Source organism: Bufo bufo, chromosome 3 (assembly GCF_905171765.1).
Source record: "Bufo bufo chromosome 3, aBufBuf1.1, whole genome shotgun sequence".
Lineage (NCBI taxonomy): Eukaryota > Metazoa > Chordata > Amphibia > Anura > Bufonidae > Bufo > Bufo bufo.
In genome coordinates, this window is record NC_053391.1 from 192164342 (window position 1) to 192181026 (window position 16685).

At 42.0% G+C, this 16685-nt stretch overlaps 1 protein-coding gene across 1 annotated transcript in view; it reads left to right on the plus strand.

Annotated features, from left to right (window-relative positions):
- The window catches only part of LOC120994950 (ras-related protein Rab-44-like), a 148381-nt gene that overhangs the window by 47411 nt on the left and 84285 nt on the right, over positions 1–16685 (plus strand). The window contains 3 exon segments of the mRNA XM_040423861.1: positions 10890–11061; positions 11944–12090; positions 14412–14502. Coding sequence (XP_040279795.1) covers positions 10890–11061; positions 11944–12090; positions 14412–14502 — 410 coding nt within the window.

Here is a 16685-nt window from a genome sequence, read left to right on the forward strand (position 1 = left end):
TATTTTTGCTGAACCAGAGTTAGTATCCCAAAATCAGTTAATGTCCTTTTGTATTATTTCGTGTCTCTTTATTACTGATAACCAATAAGGGTTTAGTCTGATGGGGGCCTCTCTATATTTTTTTCGTGAGTCAGACAAAGTTCAAGTAGTAGAGGCAAATGGTCCGAGAATGACCTTGTCTCGGCCGCTCCTTCCTCAATGTTCCTGCACCGATGACGTCACATCTACACACGGAGCAGGCGCACTGAGGACGGTGCGGCCGAGCGAGCGTCCTCCTATCAGTGCGCCTGCGCCGACTGAAGACCGGTACGGCGAAGGCGCGAGATTTAAAACGCAGAAAGGGCCAGCCAGAGGACGAGAGCGCTCGCTGGCCCTGTCAATCAACATGAGGAGGGGGCGTCTTTTTAAAAGGAGGATGCGGCTGCTACCAGCAAGTAGCCGCCCTACTTGCTGGTAGAGAGGTAATTTACATATTATAAAAGTCCATTTTTTGAAGAAACTACTGAACGAAAAAGAGTAAGAGCACTATATATTGATAAATCGCAGTATAAGGATTTTAAGTAGCCAAAAAATGAAAAATTTGTTTAGGGGGGTGACAGAAGCCCTTTAACCACTTCCCATCTGGGCCCTTTGCCCCCTTCCTGACCAGGCCAAATTTTGCAAAACGGACATATCTCACTTTATGTGGTAATAACTTTGGAACGCCTTTATTTATCCAAGTCATTCAGAGATTGTTTTCTCGTGACACATTGTACTTCATGATAGTCATAAATTTGAGTCAAAATATTTCAGCTTTATTTATGAAAAAATCCCAAATTTACCCAAAAATGTAAAAAAAATCGCAATTTTCTAAATTTCAATTTCTCTGCTTTTAAAACAGAAAGTGATACCTCATAAAATATTTATTATTTAACATTCCCCATATGTCTACTTTATGTTGGCATCATTTTGGAAATGTCATTTTATTTTTTTAGGACGTTAGAAGGCTTAGAAGTTTAGAAGCAATTCTTCAAATTTTTAAGAAAATTGCCAAAACCCACTTTATAAGGACCAGTTCAGGTCTGAAGTCACTTTGTGGGGCCTACATAGTGGATACCCCCATAAATGACCCCATTGTAGAAACTACACCCCTCAAGGTATTCAAAACCGATTTTACAAACTTTGTTAACCCTTTAGGCGTTCCACAAGAATTAAAGGAAAATGGAGATCAAATTTTTAAATTTCACTTTTTTGGCAGATTTTCCATTTTAATCAATTTTTTTCTCTAACACATCGATGGTTAACAGCCAAACAAAACTCAATATTTATTACCCAGATTCTGCGGTTTACAGAAACACCCCACATGTGGTCGTAAACTGCTGTATGGGCACACGGCAGGGCGCAGAAGGAAAGGAACTCCACATGGTTTTTAGATGCCATGTCCCATTTGAAGCCCCCTGATGCACCCTTACAGTAGAAACTCCCAAGAAGTGACCCCATTTTGGAAACTAGGGGATAAGGTGCCAGTTTTATTAGTACTATTTTTGGGTACATATGATTTTTTGATCATTCAATATAACACTTTATGGGGCAAGGTGACCAAAAAATTGGTTGTTTTAGCACAGTTTCTATTTATTTATTTTTACAGCGTTCACCTTAGGGGTTCAGTCAAGTGACATTTTTATAGAGCAGATTGTTACGGACGTAGCGATACCTAATATGTATACTTTTTCTCATTTATTAAAGTTTTACACAATAATAGCATTTTTGAAACCAAAAAATTATGTTTTAATGTGTCCATGTTCTGAGAGCTATAGTTTTTTTATTTTTTGAGAGATTTTCTTATGTAGGGGCTCATTTTTTGCGGGATGAGGTGACGGTTTTATTGGTACCATTTTGTGGGACATACGCGTTTTTGATCACTTGGTGTTGCACCTTTTGTGATGCAAGGTGACAAAAATTGCTTGTTTTGACACAGTTTTTTTTTTTTTTTTTTTACGGTGTTCACCCGAGGGGTTAGGTCATGTGATATTTTTATAGAGCTGGTTTTTACGGACGCGGCAATACCTAATATGTATACTTTTTTTTATTTGTTTCACTTTAACACAATAATAGCATTTTTGAAACCAAAAAAATTATGTTTTAGTGTCTCCATGTTCTAAGAGCTATAGTTTTTTTATTTTTTGAGAGATTTTCTTATGTAGGGGCTCATTTTTTGCGGGATGAGGTGACGGTTTTATTGGTACCATTTTGTGGGACATACGCGTTTTTGATCACTTGGTGTTGCACCTTTTGTGATGCAAGGTGACAAAAATTGCTTGTTTTGACACAGTTTTTTTTATTTATTTTTTACGGTGTTCATCCGAGGGGTTAGGTCATGTGATATTTTTATAGAGCTGGTTTTTACGGACGCGGCAATACTAAATATGTCTATTTTACTTTATTTTTTCTATTTTAATTTTTTTTTTTTTTATTCCTAACTTGGGAACTTTTTTTTTTTTTACATGTGAAACTTTATTTTATTTTATTTTTTCAACCCTTTATTTTTTTTATTTTTTTTTACACTTTTCGTCCCCCATAAGGTCATACAAGACCTCTGGGGGACATTTACTTCACTTTTTCTTTTTTTTTTCACAGTTGATTTCTCCTGTAACTGGGGCTGACATGGTAGCCCCAGTTACAGGACAAATGCACCCCTATAGAGGCTGTACAGCAGCAATCCAGCACTGTACAGCCTCACAGCAGGGCTGATCGAGGTCTCTGAGAGACCTCACACAGCCCCTGCACTCTCCGGTCACGGCGGTCACATGACCGCCGGGCCGGAACAGGAAGCGCACAGCGCTTCCTGCTCTGCAGACACAGCGCTCGGTGAGCGCTGTGTCTGCAGCGATCGTGAAGGCAGGGACACCTGGGAACTGTCCCTGCCTTGTCTTAGGGTTGCCCTGCTGTCACTGACAGCGGGCAACCCGATCAGCAGCTGCACGATTAGCGTGCAGCTGCTATTTCTGACAGGACGTTTTAAAACGTGCTGTCAGAAATAGACGTCCACCCATAGGACGTTTATATCCTATGGGCGGACGTGAGGCGGTTAAGATCTGTCCTCAAGGTGGACATCTCAGTGTTTATTTTTTGGGATTCATTCTGTATAATAGCCATGGAGCTCTCCACATTGTTAACTCTATCTCGGATTTTTGACAAATCGTCTCTAATCAGTCTCACATCGGCTTGGATTGACCCGACTTGGGTTGTGATGACTTGTATTAAATCCCCGTTCTGCTTTACTGCCAATAGTATTTCTTTTAGCGGGGAAGAGTTTGTATTAGACATATCTTCTCCCTCTGTTCCCTCTTCCCCTTGAAGGTACCCAGGGACTTTTTGTGGTTCTGCATCCATCACCTCAGAATTGTCAGTTCTTTTGGAGCTAGTGTCCTTTTGCCCGCCTCTCGTATTAACCCTTGGGGACCTTAAGAATTTATCTATTTTTGTTCCTTCAAAGGATTTAGTGGCCGGTTTCTGGCCAGAAAGGTCCGCAGAAAGCCTACTAGATTTTGGGGCCATTCCGCGTTCCTCCTTTTTTCCTTCCTTTTTTTTTCTTTTTTCCCCTTCTCCTTTCCTTTTTTTCTTTTTTTTTCTTTTTCTCTTTTCCTCTCCTTCCCTTCCCTCCTTTCTCTCCTCCTCTCCTTTCTTCCTCTCCTCCTTTTTTCCTTTCTTTTTTTCCCCTCTTTCTTTCCTTTTTCCCCCTCTTTTTTCGCTTTCCTCACCCCCTTTGGTTAGTTTGGTTACTTTGTTAGTTAATTAGTGGATGAAAAAATGGGAGAACAATAAAAGAACAGTCTCACCAGTCTTCGCTCTTCAGCCTCCAGATGGACCCACCTGGAGGCCGCACAGGTATATATACAGAAAGACCACCCGGTCCCGGAACAGCTGGAGGTGCGATGGAATGGCTGGAAGAGACCACCAGAGAGGAGCTGGAGGTGCAGCGGAGCAGCTGGAGAAGATCACCAGGGTCACGGAGAAGGCTGGAGGTGCGATGGAATGCCTTGTGGAGACCACCAGAGAGGAGCCGGAGGGGCAGCGGAGCAGCCAGAGGAGATCACCAGGGGGATCAGCCGACCAAGCTCCAATGGACGCCGCAAAAAGCCCAAGGCACCGGACACAGAGAGGCAGGAGGAGAGGGACGCCCCCCGCAACCAGCCGGCACTGCGGGCGCAAGGGAACCAGAAGACGCCGACAAACAGGCCCAGAGGGACCAGGGACCAAGGACCCAAGCCACGGCGGGAGCCCCCCGAACTGATCAGCCGGCCGCACCGGACACTGCCAGCCAAGGAAGCAGATGGCAGAGGCAGACGAGGGGAGACGAAGCACACCCCGAAGAGTAAAATCCACAATCCAGATGGGGTGGGGAGGAGAAGCGACGGGAGCGGCAGACACCGCTAGCAAGCAGGCAAGCACGGCTGGATCGGGGACCAAGACTACAGCAGGAGTCCCCGGGTCTAGGGTAGCAGGAGAGGCAGCAGAGACGCTGAGAGCAGCGGGGGTAGCCGAGCCACAGGAGGAGGGAAGAGCGTGACGTACTACGTCATCACTTCATCACGTCCGCTTTTGCTGTATATATTAAACTGTATATATTAAACTTGAATTTAACACTTGCAGATCTGGAAAATACATTTTTTTTTTTTTTATTGTGTTTTTAAAACCCCAGAAAATGATGGGTGTATTTCTAGCTTAAATTGGACACTGACTAATACAGATGTTGTAGATTGCCAAAAAAGTCTTTTTTTGCTAACAGAATATGAATGCTGTATATATTAAACTTGAATTTAACACTTGCAGATCTGGAAAATACAGTTTTTTTTTTAATTTTTAAAAAGTGTGTTTTTCAAACCCCAGATAATGATGGGTGTATTTCTAGCTTAAATTGCACACTGACTAATACAGATGTTGTAGATTGCCCAAAAAGTCTTTTTTTGCTAACAGAATACGAATGCTGTATATATTAAACTTGAATTTAACACTTGTAGATCTGGAAAATACTGTTTTTTGGAGAAAAAAAAGGGTGTTTTTTCAAACCCCAGAAAATGATGGGTGTATTTCTACCTTAAATTGCACACTCACTAATCCAGATGTTGTAGTTTGCCCCCAAAAAATGGTGATTTGCAATGTCCCAAAAGCTCAGATGCAGTGCTGGTGCACTGAGCATGCATAAAATGGCCGCCGCCGCCACCCACCTAACTAACAGAATTATAAAAGTTATATTTTTTTTGGTCAATGGCCTCAGGGCAGGGTAAAACGATTGTGTCCTGCACCCACACAACTATTTCTAGGTAGATCGCTGAGTTAGATTCTCTCCTATTCTCTCCCTGAAATCACAAGTCCAGGAGAATCCTCTCCCTACACTTGTAACGGCAGAGTGACGTACAGCGCTACATGACTCAAGCTTATATAGAGCCTGGGTCACATGCTGCTCTGGCCAATCACAGCCATGCCATTAGTAGGCATGGCTGTGATGGCCTCTTGGGGCAAGTAGTATGACGCTTGTTGATTGGCTGCTGTGCAGCCTTTCAAAAAGCACCAAGAAAGCGCCGAACACCGAACCCGAACTTTTACGGAAATGTTCGGGTTCGGGTCCAGGGTCCAAAAATCCTAAAGTTCGGTACGAACCCGAACTTTACAGTTCGGGTTTGCTCAACCCTATTAGGGAACCAAGCGTTCACAAATTATGCCTTCAATGCGTGACCATATTACACGTACAAGTGTTAATTGTGAAAAGAAAAAGTGCCTCATTTTGAACAAGCTTAGAAAAATTCTCCCTTTTGGGAGCAGCAGCAGTGCAGTATGGCCTCATGCACACGACTGTTGTGTGCATCCGTGGCCATTGTGCCGTTTTCCGTTTTTTTTCGCGGACCCATTGACTTTCAATGGGTCCGTGGAAAAATCTGAGAATGCACCGTTTTGCAGCCACATCCGTGATGCTTGTTTCCTGTCCGTCAAAAAAATAAGACCTGTCCTATTTTTTTGACGGACAACGGTTCACGGACCCATTCAAGTCAATGGGTCCGTGAAAGAACACGGATGCACACAAGATTGGCATCCGCGTCCTTGATCCGTGGCCGTAGGTGATCCGAAGATCCGTCTGTATGAAAGCTTTTTCAGAGCTGAGTTTTCCGACAGTATACACTGGCCACCAATGATATTATTACAATAGAGGGGGGGGCCGGGGGGGGGCGCACACTGGCCACCAATGATAATACAATAGAGGGAGGGAGGGGGGGCCGGGGGTGGCCGCACACTGTGCCACCAATGAAAATAATACAATAGAGGGAGGGGGGGCGGGGGGTGCGCACACTGTGCCACCAATGAAAATAATACAATAGAGGGAGGGGGGGGGGCCGCACTGGCCACCAATGAAATTATAACTGGGGAGGGAGGGGGGTCTGCCCCCTGCTGCCTGGCAGCCCCTGATCTCTTATAGGGGGCTATGATATGCACAATTAACCCCTTCAGGTGCAGCACCTGAGGGGTTAATTGTGCGGATCACAGCCCCCTGTAAGAGATCGGGTGCTGCCAGGCAGCAGGGGGCAGTCATGTACACAGTTCTCAGTATATTCTAACTTGAAGCGTCCCCATCACCAGGGGAACGCCTCTGTGTTAGAATATACGGTCGGATCTGAGTTTCACGATCTAACTCAAATCCGATGGTATATTCTAACATAGAGGCGTTCCCATGGTGATGGGGACGCTTCAAGTTAAAATATACCATCGGATTGGAGAAAACTCCGATCCTATGGTATATTAACTCCTGACTTTACATTGAAAGTCAATGGGGGACGGATCCGTTTGAAATTGCACCATATTGTGTCAACGTCAAACGGATCCGTCCCTATTGACTTGCATTGTAATTCAGGACGGATCCGTTTGGCTCCGCACGGCCAGGCGGACACCAAAACGACTGTTTTTTCATGTCCGTGGATCCTCCAAAAATCAAGGAAGACCCACGGACGAAAAAAACGGTCACGGATCACGGACCAACGGAACCCCGTTTTGCGGACCGTGAAAAAATACGGTCGTGTGCATGAGGCCTATCTCTGACTGTGAACATTTCTTGGCTAATTTCATTACAGGTAGAACCCGGTGGATGCCATTGTCTAGAACTGTTAAAATCAGGCGCATTGACTTCCATCCGTCTGTCAAGCTGTCAGGCTGACAAAACAGTAAAAAATATGACATGCCCAATTTTTTGATGGCCAGTATTCAATCATGATCTTTCAAAACAACGGACATGTGAATACATTGATAGACTTTAATTGTTTTCAGAAAATGGCCGCCACACGGCCATTTTTGACTAGTATGTGACTATAACCTTAAGCAATGTACATACATTTTTGTAATAGAGCTCAGATTGGAATGAAGTATTTATTTTTAGATGGACGTTAAATTATAGTCGGAGCACAAAAAGCACTTTCATCTCTGAGATTACAGGCTAATTGTCTATTTTGCCCTGTATCCATTTAGATGTTGAGTGATACATAATAATAAGGAAGTGGTCAAAGAGGTTCAAAAGAAATGTTATCATTGTCTGGTTTGTTTAATGTTATTAGCAGCACACTGTATAACGTCATCAGGATATCTGAGATTTACATTTTTCATTAATTTTTCTGCCTCATCATTTTTATTTAATAGAATAACATTACCATTTAATTTTCCTGCATGTTTGCAGGTGGTAGTCCTACAATACTGAGCAAACGCATAAAGGAAGGTAGTAAATTGTGTAGAAATGACATGCAACTCAGTATAGGTTTCCATCCCCATCCATTGTTCCTTCATTTGGTTCATACAGGACCTAGTAGACACTGTTTTGACCAAATTTTCACAGTGATTATCAAAATAAATCTGTAACAAGCTCCCCCAATATTATGCGTCATTTATAGTGCTGGTCTCTTCTTGGAACAGATTGAACTTTTGAGCTCCTTTAAAACCAAGGACATGGAGGTAACTGCAACCTCTACACCCCCTAGTTACATCGGTGTGGGTAATCAGTGTATTACTAGCCTGGTCTGTGTAGGTCAGTGTTCCTCAACTCCAGTCCTCTGGGCCCACCTACCAATCATGATTTGAGAATATCCCATAGAATGAATACCTGTGGTAAGTCCTGATGCACTGACGCTAATTATATCAACTGCTCAATAGTAAGTAAATCCTGAAAACATGACTGTCAGGTGGGCACTGAGGACCGGAGTTGAGGAACCCTGCTGTAGGTAACTGTGATACTATATCTTGTACAGTATTTCACCAAGTTCACATGTTGCAGTTGTATATGTTTATTTTAGCCCAAACAGGATTGAATACTAAAGGAGGAGAACCATATATAATATGCTTTATATTAGACTTCTGTTTTGGATCTTTTCCCAGGTGGCTCAGGAATGACTAATGGCGTGACTTATTTGCCATTGCTATAAAAGCATTTATGTAAATGAAAAATGTAACCGAAAAAGTATAAAGACTTAAAGGCTATGGACACCTCTGAACACATTGGGCCAGATTTATCATTAGCTGGTCAAAATAATGGAGTGAAAAAGGCGCAAATTTGTACGCAATCGCTAAAAATTAGCAAAAATTTGCGACTTTTATTGACTCTGCGTTTGCTCGCCAGTTTTATGAAAGTGGGCGTGTTTTCTTATGTAAATGAATCTCTAGACAGATTTACTATTGCGACAATTTCAAAAAAATTTGCAATTTCACTCCAGTGAGGACCATGCTTATCTTATGCGACTTTTTAATAGAACATGCGACTTTTTCGTAAAGATGTGCGACTTACTGCCACTGCCGCTTACTAAAGGATAAACTGCTACTGTCAAACCCCATTTATCACAGTATTAAAGGATTATTAATAAATCTGACTTAGCCAAAAGTGACTTTGGATATACAGTACAGACCAAAAGTTTGGACACACCTTCTCATTCAAAGAGTTTTCTTTATTTTCATGACTATGAAGGCATCAAAACTATGAATTAACACATGTGGAATTATATACATAACAAACAAGTGTGAAACAACAGAAAATATGTCATATTCTAGGTTCTTCAAAGTAGCCACCTTTTGCTTTGATTACTGCTTTGCACACTCTTGGCATTCTCTTGATGAGCTTCAAGAGATAGTCCCCTGAAATGGTCTTCCAACAGTCTTGAAGGAGTTCCCAGAGATGCTTAGCACTTGTTGGCCCTTTTGCCTTCACTCTGCGGTCCAGCTCACCCCAAACCATCTCGATTGGGTTCAGGTCCGGTGACTGTGGAGGCCAGGTCATCTGGCGAAGCCTACGTGGCGAAACACGTGTTGAGGTCGAAGCAGTGGGGGAACTGTGTCACCATTTTTCAGCAGCAACATGGGTAGGTAACATGGTATCTGTATTAGGGTGGGACTAGTGACTTACAGTTATTGTTATATGCCATCTTTATGAGTAGCATTGCACCGTCCAATCATACCCTACAGCATCCATTGCTTGGACGCTGTGAATAAGAGCTAGGTAGTTGTTCAACACTAGGGGACAGCAATTGCACCCGCAACTACTCCAATGTTCACAGCTTCTGTTTATTGTCTGTTACCTGCTGTATATGGTCACATTATCCCCCATTGTGATTCTCCACATTGCAGAGCCCTTTTGTGGCCCAGTCTCCATGTTCTGTCCCTTTTGAGTCTCACCTGTAATGTTCATGTGATTTATAATAAATAAAATGAGATTTTTTTACCTTGTTAAATCCTCGCTCTTTTTTTGTACATCTGGCGCAGCACCCCATCACTCTCCTTTATGGTCAAATAACCCTTACTTTCAACGTTTTCCCAATTTTTCCCAAAAGTAATGATGGCCACTCATTTTTCTTTACTTAGCTGCTTTTTTCTTGCCATAATATAAATTCTAACAGTCTATTCAGTAGGACTATCAGCTGTGTATCCACCTGACTTCTCCTCAAGGCCACTGATAGTCCCAACCCCATTTATAAGGCAAGAAATACCTCTTGAAGCTCATCAAGAGAATGCCAAGAGTGTGCAAAGCAGTAATCAAAGCAAAAGGTGGCTACTTTGAAGAACCTAGAATATGACATATTTTCAGTTGTTTCACACTTGTTTGTAATGTATATAATTCCACATGTGTTAATTCATAGTTTTGATGCCTTCAGTGTGAATCTACAATTTTCATAGTCATGAAAATAAAGAAAACTCTTTGAATGAGAAGGTGTGTCCAAACTTTTGGTCTGTACTGTATGTAAAAGTGGAGTAAGATGTAAATGTAATGATAAATCTGGCCCATTGCTTATTGTACTGCCTACACTTAAAATTAAATAAATTATTTATAATTAGTTTTTGTTAAACTTTTTTCTATTGCTTTTCTTCTGCAGCATGCCTGTAATACAATATAGTGAAAGCTACTTAGTCTCATTCTGTGTTAAAAAGCATTATCCGAACCCCTCAAATGCTCTCTGCTCTCCCATATGCCTGGCTCCTCACACACAATGTACCTAGCTGGCTCCCCGACACCCGCGTCGCTCCTTGTTCCCTGCACAGCTGCCGCTGCTTCTCCCAGTGTGCAGATGAAAACATCCGGTGTCGGGGGGAGATCAGCCAATGTCAATCGGTGATGGGGACGAGCCTCCCTAGCATCGCGGCATCATACGCATGAGATTGTCTACCAAACCTGCCATTCTCAGAGGGTTTGGTTTACAATACACTAATGTGTATGGGGGCCTTCCAAAAAAGCTAATCAAAGCTTGGACAGAGCCATCACAGTTCTATCTGATGGAAGGAGGACAGAACGAGTTTTGAGCAGCCTTCATTTTATTGTATTACATACAAGCTGCACATGAATAATGAATTCAAGCTGTCTTGGATAATGAATGACTATGTTCTATGTATTTTAGAAAACCACATCAATTCAAGTGGCAGACAATGGAATCAAACACGGAAAAGAAAATCTACAAAAAGAATAACAGAGTTTCCTCGTTCTCCGTCATTAGAAGAAGCAGACACAGAGGAAAGGAAACAATTTAAGTCTTTTATGGAACAGCTTGGAGCTCACAGTGTGTTTGAAGAGTGAGGATTTTGGCTTTTCATCCGTTACAAGACATCTCTAAGCTCAGATTTTTTGTTATGAAATAACTTATTTTGTCCAACAAACAGGTTGTACTACATAGTCTTAGAATAATACTAAAGTGGCTTCCAATAAGGCCTCATGCACACGACCGTTGTGTGCATCCGTGGCCGTTGTTCCGTTTTCCGTGATTTTCTGCAGACCTATTGACTTTCAATGGGTCCGTTGAAAACTCGGAAAATGCACCGTTGTTCATCCGCGGCCGTGATCCGTGTTTCCTGTCCGTCAAAAAAATATGACCTGCCCTATTTTTTTGACGGACAACGGTTCACGGACCCATTCAAGTCAATGGGTCCGTGAAAAAACACGGATGCACACAAGATTGACATCCGCGTCCGTGGTCCATGGCCGTAGGCTACTTTCACACAGACGGATCCGCCTGCATAAAATCTTTTTCAGAGCTGAGTTTTCACTTCGTGAAAACTCAGATCCGACAGTATATTCTAACACAGAGGCGTTCCCATAGTGATGGGGACGCTTCAAGTTAGAATATACTACGAACTGTGTACATGACTGCCCCCTGCTACCTGGCAGCACCCGATCTCTTACAGGGGGCTGTGATCCACACAATTAACCCCTCAGGTGCCGCACCTGAGGGGTTAATTGTGCGTATCATAGCCCCCTGTAAGAGATCAGGTGCTGCCAGGCAGGAGGGGGCACACCCCCCTCCGTCCCCTGTATTACATTCATTGGTGGCCAGTGCGGCCTCCCCTCCCCCCCCCCCCCCCTCCTAATTAAAAAGTGAATGTAAAAGTGTATATAGATTTTAATTGAGAGAAAAAAATAACTAAACATTTTATTAATTTATCGGAATTTCATTCAAGTGAAACTGAGATCTGGAAACTATGGACCAGGCTTGGTCAAGAGGAACCACATTTGTTGGAGAACCTTGAGGAATTTTTGGCAAGAGTCACAAATCAAATCAAGGAAGCCAAAAAAGAGAAGGAAATATTGGAAATTATGTTAAAAAAGTAAGTACAATATGACAACAGTTTTAATTAAGTTTTCTTATGTATTTTCCTGAAGCATTGACCGCAATAATGGATTATACAATACATCTACTATGAGTTCTACACTGCTGCATTGTGGAGTGTTGTAATGGTAGAAAATTGTTACTGGAATTAGAGTAACATAATATTTGAGGGAGAGTGAGAAACTATAACTTTTACCTAAAAAGAATGCAATTACACAAACAAAAAAATGCATACATAGAAATGAATACGTACATTGCTGAAGTTATTCTTTTCGTGCAATCCCTTGCAAACCCTTTGAATGTACAATACATCAGGTATATATGGCTGGATTATGCAATGCATGCAAAGAGCATATGAAGCTCTTCAATTTCCCCACTGAGGGACAATAAAGGGATTTTCTTCTTCAAGTTCAACCCCACATATGCTTAGTGATCCCGCAAATGCTTCAATATCATGTGCGCCAAGAGTGCCACTAGCATCTAGCGTGTCATGGCGAAACTTGCAACATTCCCAATATCAGGTAGTCAACTAATTAAACTATGAGAACATACTCGGAATGGGGATGAATGTTATATTCATAACAGTCAGTCCACAAAGTCTTTTTCAGGGGGTGCTAATAAGCCATTTCATAGCCAATTAAGCAATACTATCCATATTTTAATATACGGCTAGAGAAATGGCTCATATCTTTTCCCGGGTGAAGGAAGTGCTAGCAACTCTTCTGGGTTGGAACCAGATGCACAGTGAGAGTCATGTAGTTAGTCACAGGTAAAGTGGAGTAAACAGGCATGGAAATGTCAAGATAGCCATAGGTCAAGAGTAGCACTTGGACTTTGGTAGTGGTAGTGACAGCAGACTTTCAGGACTCGACAGGAGGTGGATGACAGGATGCCATTATTGCATGTCTGGAGGCTAACCTGGGGTATGAAATCTAAAATAAATGTGGTATTCTGAATCACATATAATGGCATTTAAGGATTCTGATGCAGTGAATTCCCAATTGGTGAACACAAAAATAGCTTCAACAGATGACCAGGAGCAGCAGTAATTCCTAAGTGTTACACCCAACAAACATGGACACGGACATGGAGAATTAAAATCAATAGTCGGAGACTCCAGAGGAAAAAAAAAAATCTGCAGACTGGTTTGCAGCTGATTGGAAAAGCTGCTTTGTAAAAAAAAAAAAAAAATGTATGTATACTAATGCCAGAAGCCTGACCAATAAAATTGGTTAACTGGAATTACTAATGTCTGAAGAGGACTATGGCATAGTGGATATAACTGAGACATGGCTGGATGATAGCTATGACTGGGCAGTTAATGTACAGAATTACAATCTGTTTAGAAAAGATCGTAAAAACTGGAGAGGGGGAGGGGTTTCTCTTTACGTAAAGTCCTGTCTAAAGCCAACACTATGGGAAGATATAAGTGAGGGACATGAACATGTGGAGTCACTGTATGTAGAAATATCCAAGTTTTTTTTTTTAGGAAGGTACAAAAACACTGAACTTCCAAAAAGCATAATTTGATAAGCATAGAGAGGTCATTAGCCTTACTAAGGGTGGGTTCGCATTGGCGTTATGGAAAGAAAGTAAAACTAACCTTAAAGTATTCTTCAATTATATAAATGGTAAAAAGTTTAAACCTCTTTACAGAGTTGAGGAGGAGGGAGTTTTAGAGAGTGATGAGAAGAAAGCAAATTTATTAAAGGGGTTTTCTGAAAGTTTTTTTTTACTGATGACCTATCCTCACAGATTCAGTTTGACTATTGTCTTAAAGAGGACTTGACACCACATAATGCATAGCAATCTGCAGTCAGCATTTTGGACAGCAGGATGAGCTGAGCTGATTGGTATATAGTTTTGGGGGAAAAGTTTCAGCAAAAACTGTAATTTATACATTAAAGGGGTTGTGCAGGCAGTATATATTGATGAACTATCCTCGGTCATCCTAGGTCATCAATATCTGATAGGCGGTGGTTGTACATTAACAATGAGGGTAGCAGAAAACTGGTGACAGATTCCTTTTAATGTCTCAACTTTTTCTGACTTCAGTTGTACACAGGGTCGTCTTGCTAGCGATCAATAGTATTCTCTGTGTAAGTGTGTATACAGAGATAGCTGTCAGTCACTGACAACACCTTCTTTGTACAACTGAAGTAAAAAAAAATGAGATTTAAATGTATTACACATTTGCTAAATATTTTCCCACAAACTACTCAATCTACTTATCTCCTCCTGCTCTACAACATGCTGCCTGCAGATTGCACTGTATTTGGTGCTGACAGGTTCTTTACAAAATGTGTATTTCTTGTACAGGAGGATTAGTGAACACAATGTAGAGGTGCAGCGTTTATATGAAGAAATGGATCAACAAACGCGTGAGGAAATTAAGAGATTTACCAATGAGGTAGGTGATGTTTTGCATTTTCATTAAAATTATTCATTTACTTTTATTCATTTAAAAAAATATTCAAACCTAGAATATAGAGATGAATGGAATTACCAAAATTATTTTAGTGTCCAGTTCAGTCAAATCAGCCAGCAGGTTTTAATAAATTTGATGTTGCACTTCTGGATTTAAAAAAAAAGTAAATAACAGTCCAAAAATAACCCTTTTAGTGGTAGATGACTTCTGAGTCTTCTGATCTTTAAAATGCTGGACACCATTTTGAGCGATTCATGCATCATGAATCATGAAAAATTCTGATCTGCCAAAACTAGATTTTTGGGGGGGAAAATCTGTAATGAATTTGTGATGATTATGATAATGATTATGAGAATTATGATAACATTTGCAAGAGAACATTTAATTAACCACTTAAGGACCACAGGTTTATACCCCCCTAGTGACCAGGCCCTTTTTTACAAATCGGCACTCCACAACTTTAGCGGTTTATTGCTCGGTCATGCAACTTACACATCTGGTATCGCCGTATTCAGGAGAAGTTGGGCAATGTGCTTTGGGGTGTCATTTTACATATACCCATGCTGGGTGAGAGAAATATCTTGGCAAAAGACAACTTTTCCCATTTTTTTATACAAAGTTGGCATTTGACCAAGATATTTCTCTCACCCAGCATGGGTATATGTAAAATGACACCCCAAAACACATTGCCCAACTTCTCCTGAGTACAGCGATACCAGATGTGTGACACTTTTTTGCAGCCTAGATGCGCAAAGGGGCCCACATTCCTTTTAGGAGGGCATTTTTAGACATTTGGATACCAGACTTCTTCTCACGCTTTGGGGCCCCTAGAATGCCAGGGCAGTATAAATACCCCACATGTGACCCCATTTTGGAAAGAAGACACCCCAAGGTATTCAATGAGGGGCATGGCATTTTTTTTTTTTGGCACAAGTTAGCGGAAATTGATATTTTTTATTTTTTTCTCACAAAGTCTCCCTTTCCGCTAACTTGGGACAAAAATTTCAATCTTTCATGGACTCAATATGCCCCTCACGGAATACCTTGGGGTGTCTTCTTTCCGAAATGGGGTCACATGTGGGGTATTTATACTGCCCTGGCATTCTAGGGGCCCTAAAGCGTGAGAAGAAGTCTGGAATATAAATGTCTAAAAAATTTTACGCATTTGGATTCCGTGAGGGGTATGGTGAGTTCATGTGAGATTTAATTTTTTGACACAAGTTAGTGGAATATGAGACTTTGTAAGAAAAAAAAAAAATAATTCCGCTAACTTGGGCCAAAAAAATGTCTGAATGGAGCCTTACAGGGGGGTGATCAATGACAGGGGGGGTGATCAATGACAGGGGGGTGATCAATGACAGGGGGGTGATCAGAGAGTCTATATGGGGTGATCACCCCCCTGTCATTGATCACCCCCCTGTAAGGCTCCATTCAGATGTCCGTATGTGTTTTGCGGATCCGATCCATGTATCCGTGGATCCGTAAAAATCATACGGACATCTGAATGCAGCCTGACGGGGGGGTGATCAATGACAGGGGGGGTGATCAATGACAGGGGAGGTGATCAGGGAGTCTATATGGGGTGATCACCCCCCCTGGAAGGCTCCAGGGAGACGCCTGTATGTGTTTTGCGGATCCGATCCATCTATCAGTGGATCCGTAAAAATCATGCGGACATCTGAATGGAGCTTTACAGGGGGGTGATCAATGACAGGGGGGTAATCAATGACAGGGGGGTGATCAGGGAGTCTATATGGGGTGATCACCACAGTCATTGATCACGCCCCTGTAAGGCTCCATTCAGACGTCCGTATGCGTTTTGCGGATCCGATCCATCTATCAGTGGATCCGTAAAAATCATGCGGACATCTGAATGGAGCTTTACAGGGGGTTGATCAATGACAGGGGGGTAATCAATGACAGGGGGGTGATCAGGAAATCTATATGGGGTGATCACCACAGTCATTGATCACGCCCCTGTAAGGCTCCATTCAGACGTCCGTATGCGTTTTGCGGATCCGATCCATCTATCAGTGGATCCGTAAAAATCATGCGGACATCTGAATGGAGCTTTACAGGGGGGTGATCAATGACAGGGATGTAATCAATGACAGGGGGGTGATCAGGGAGTCTATATGGGGTGATCACCACAGTCATTGATCACG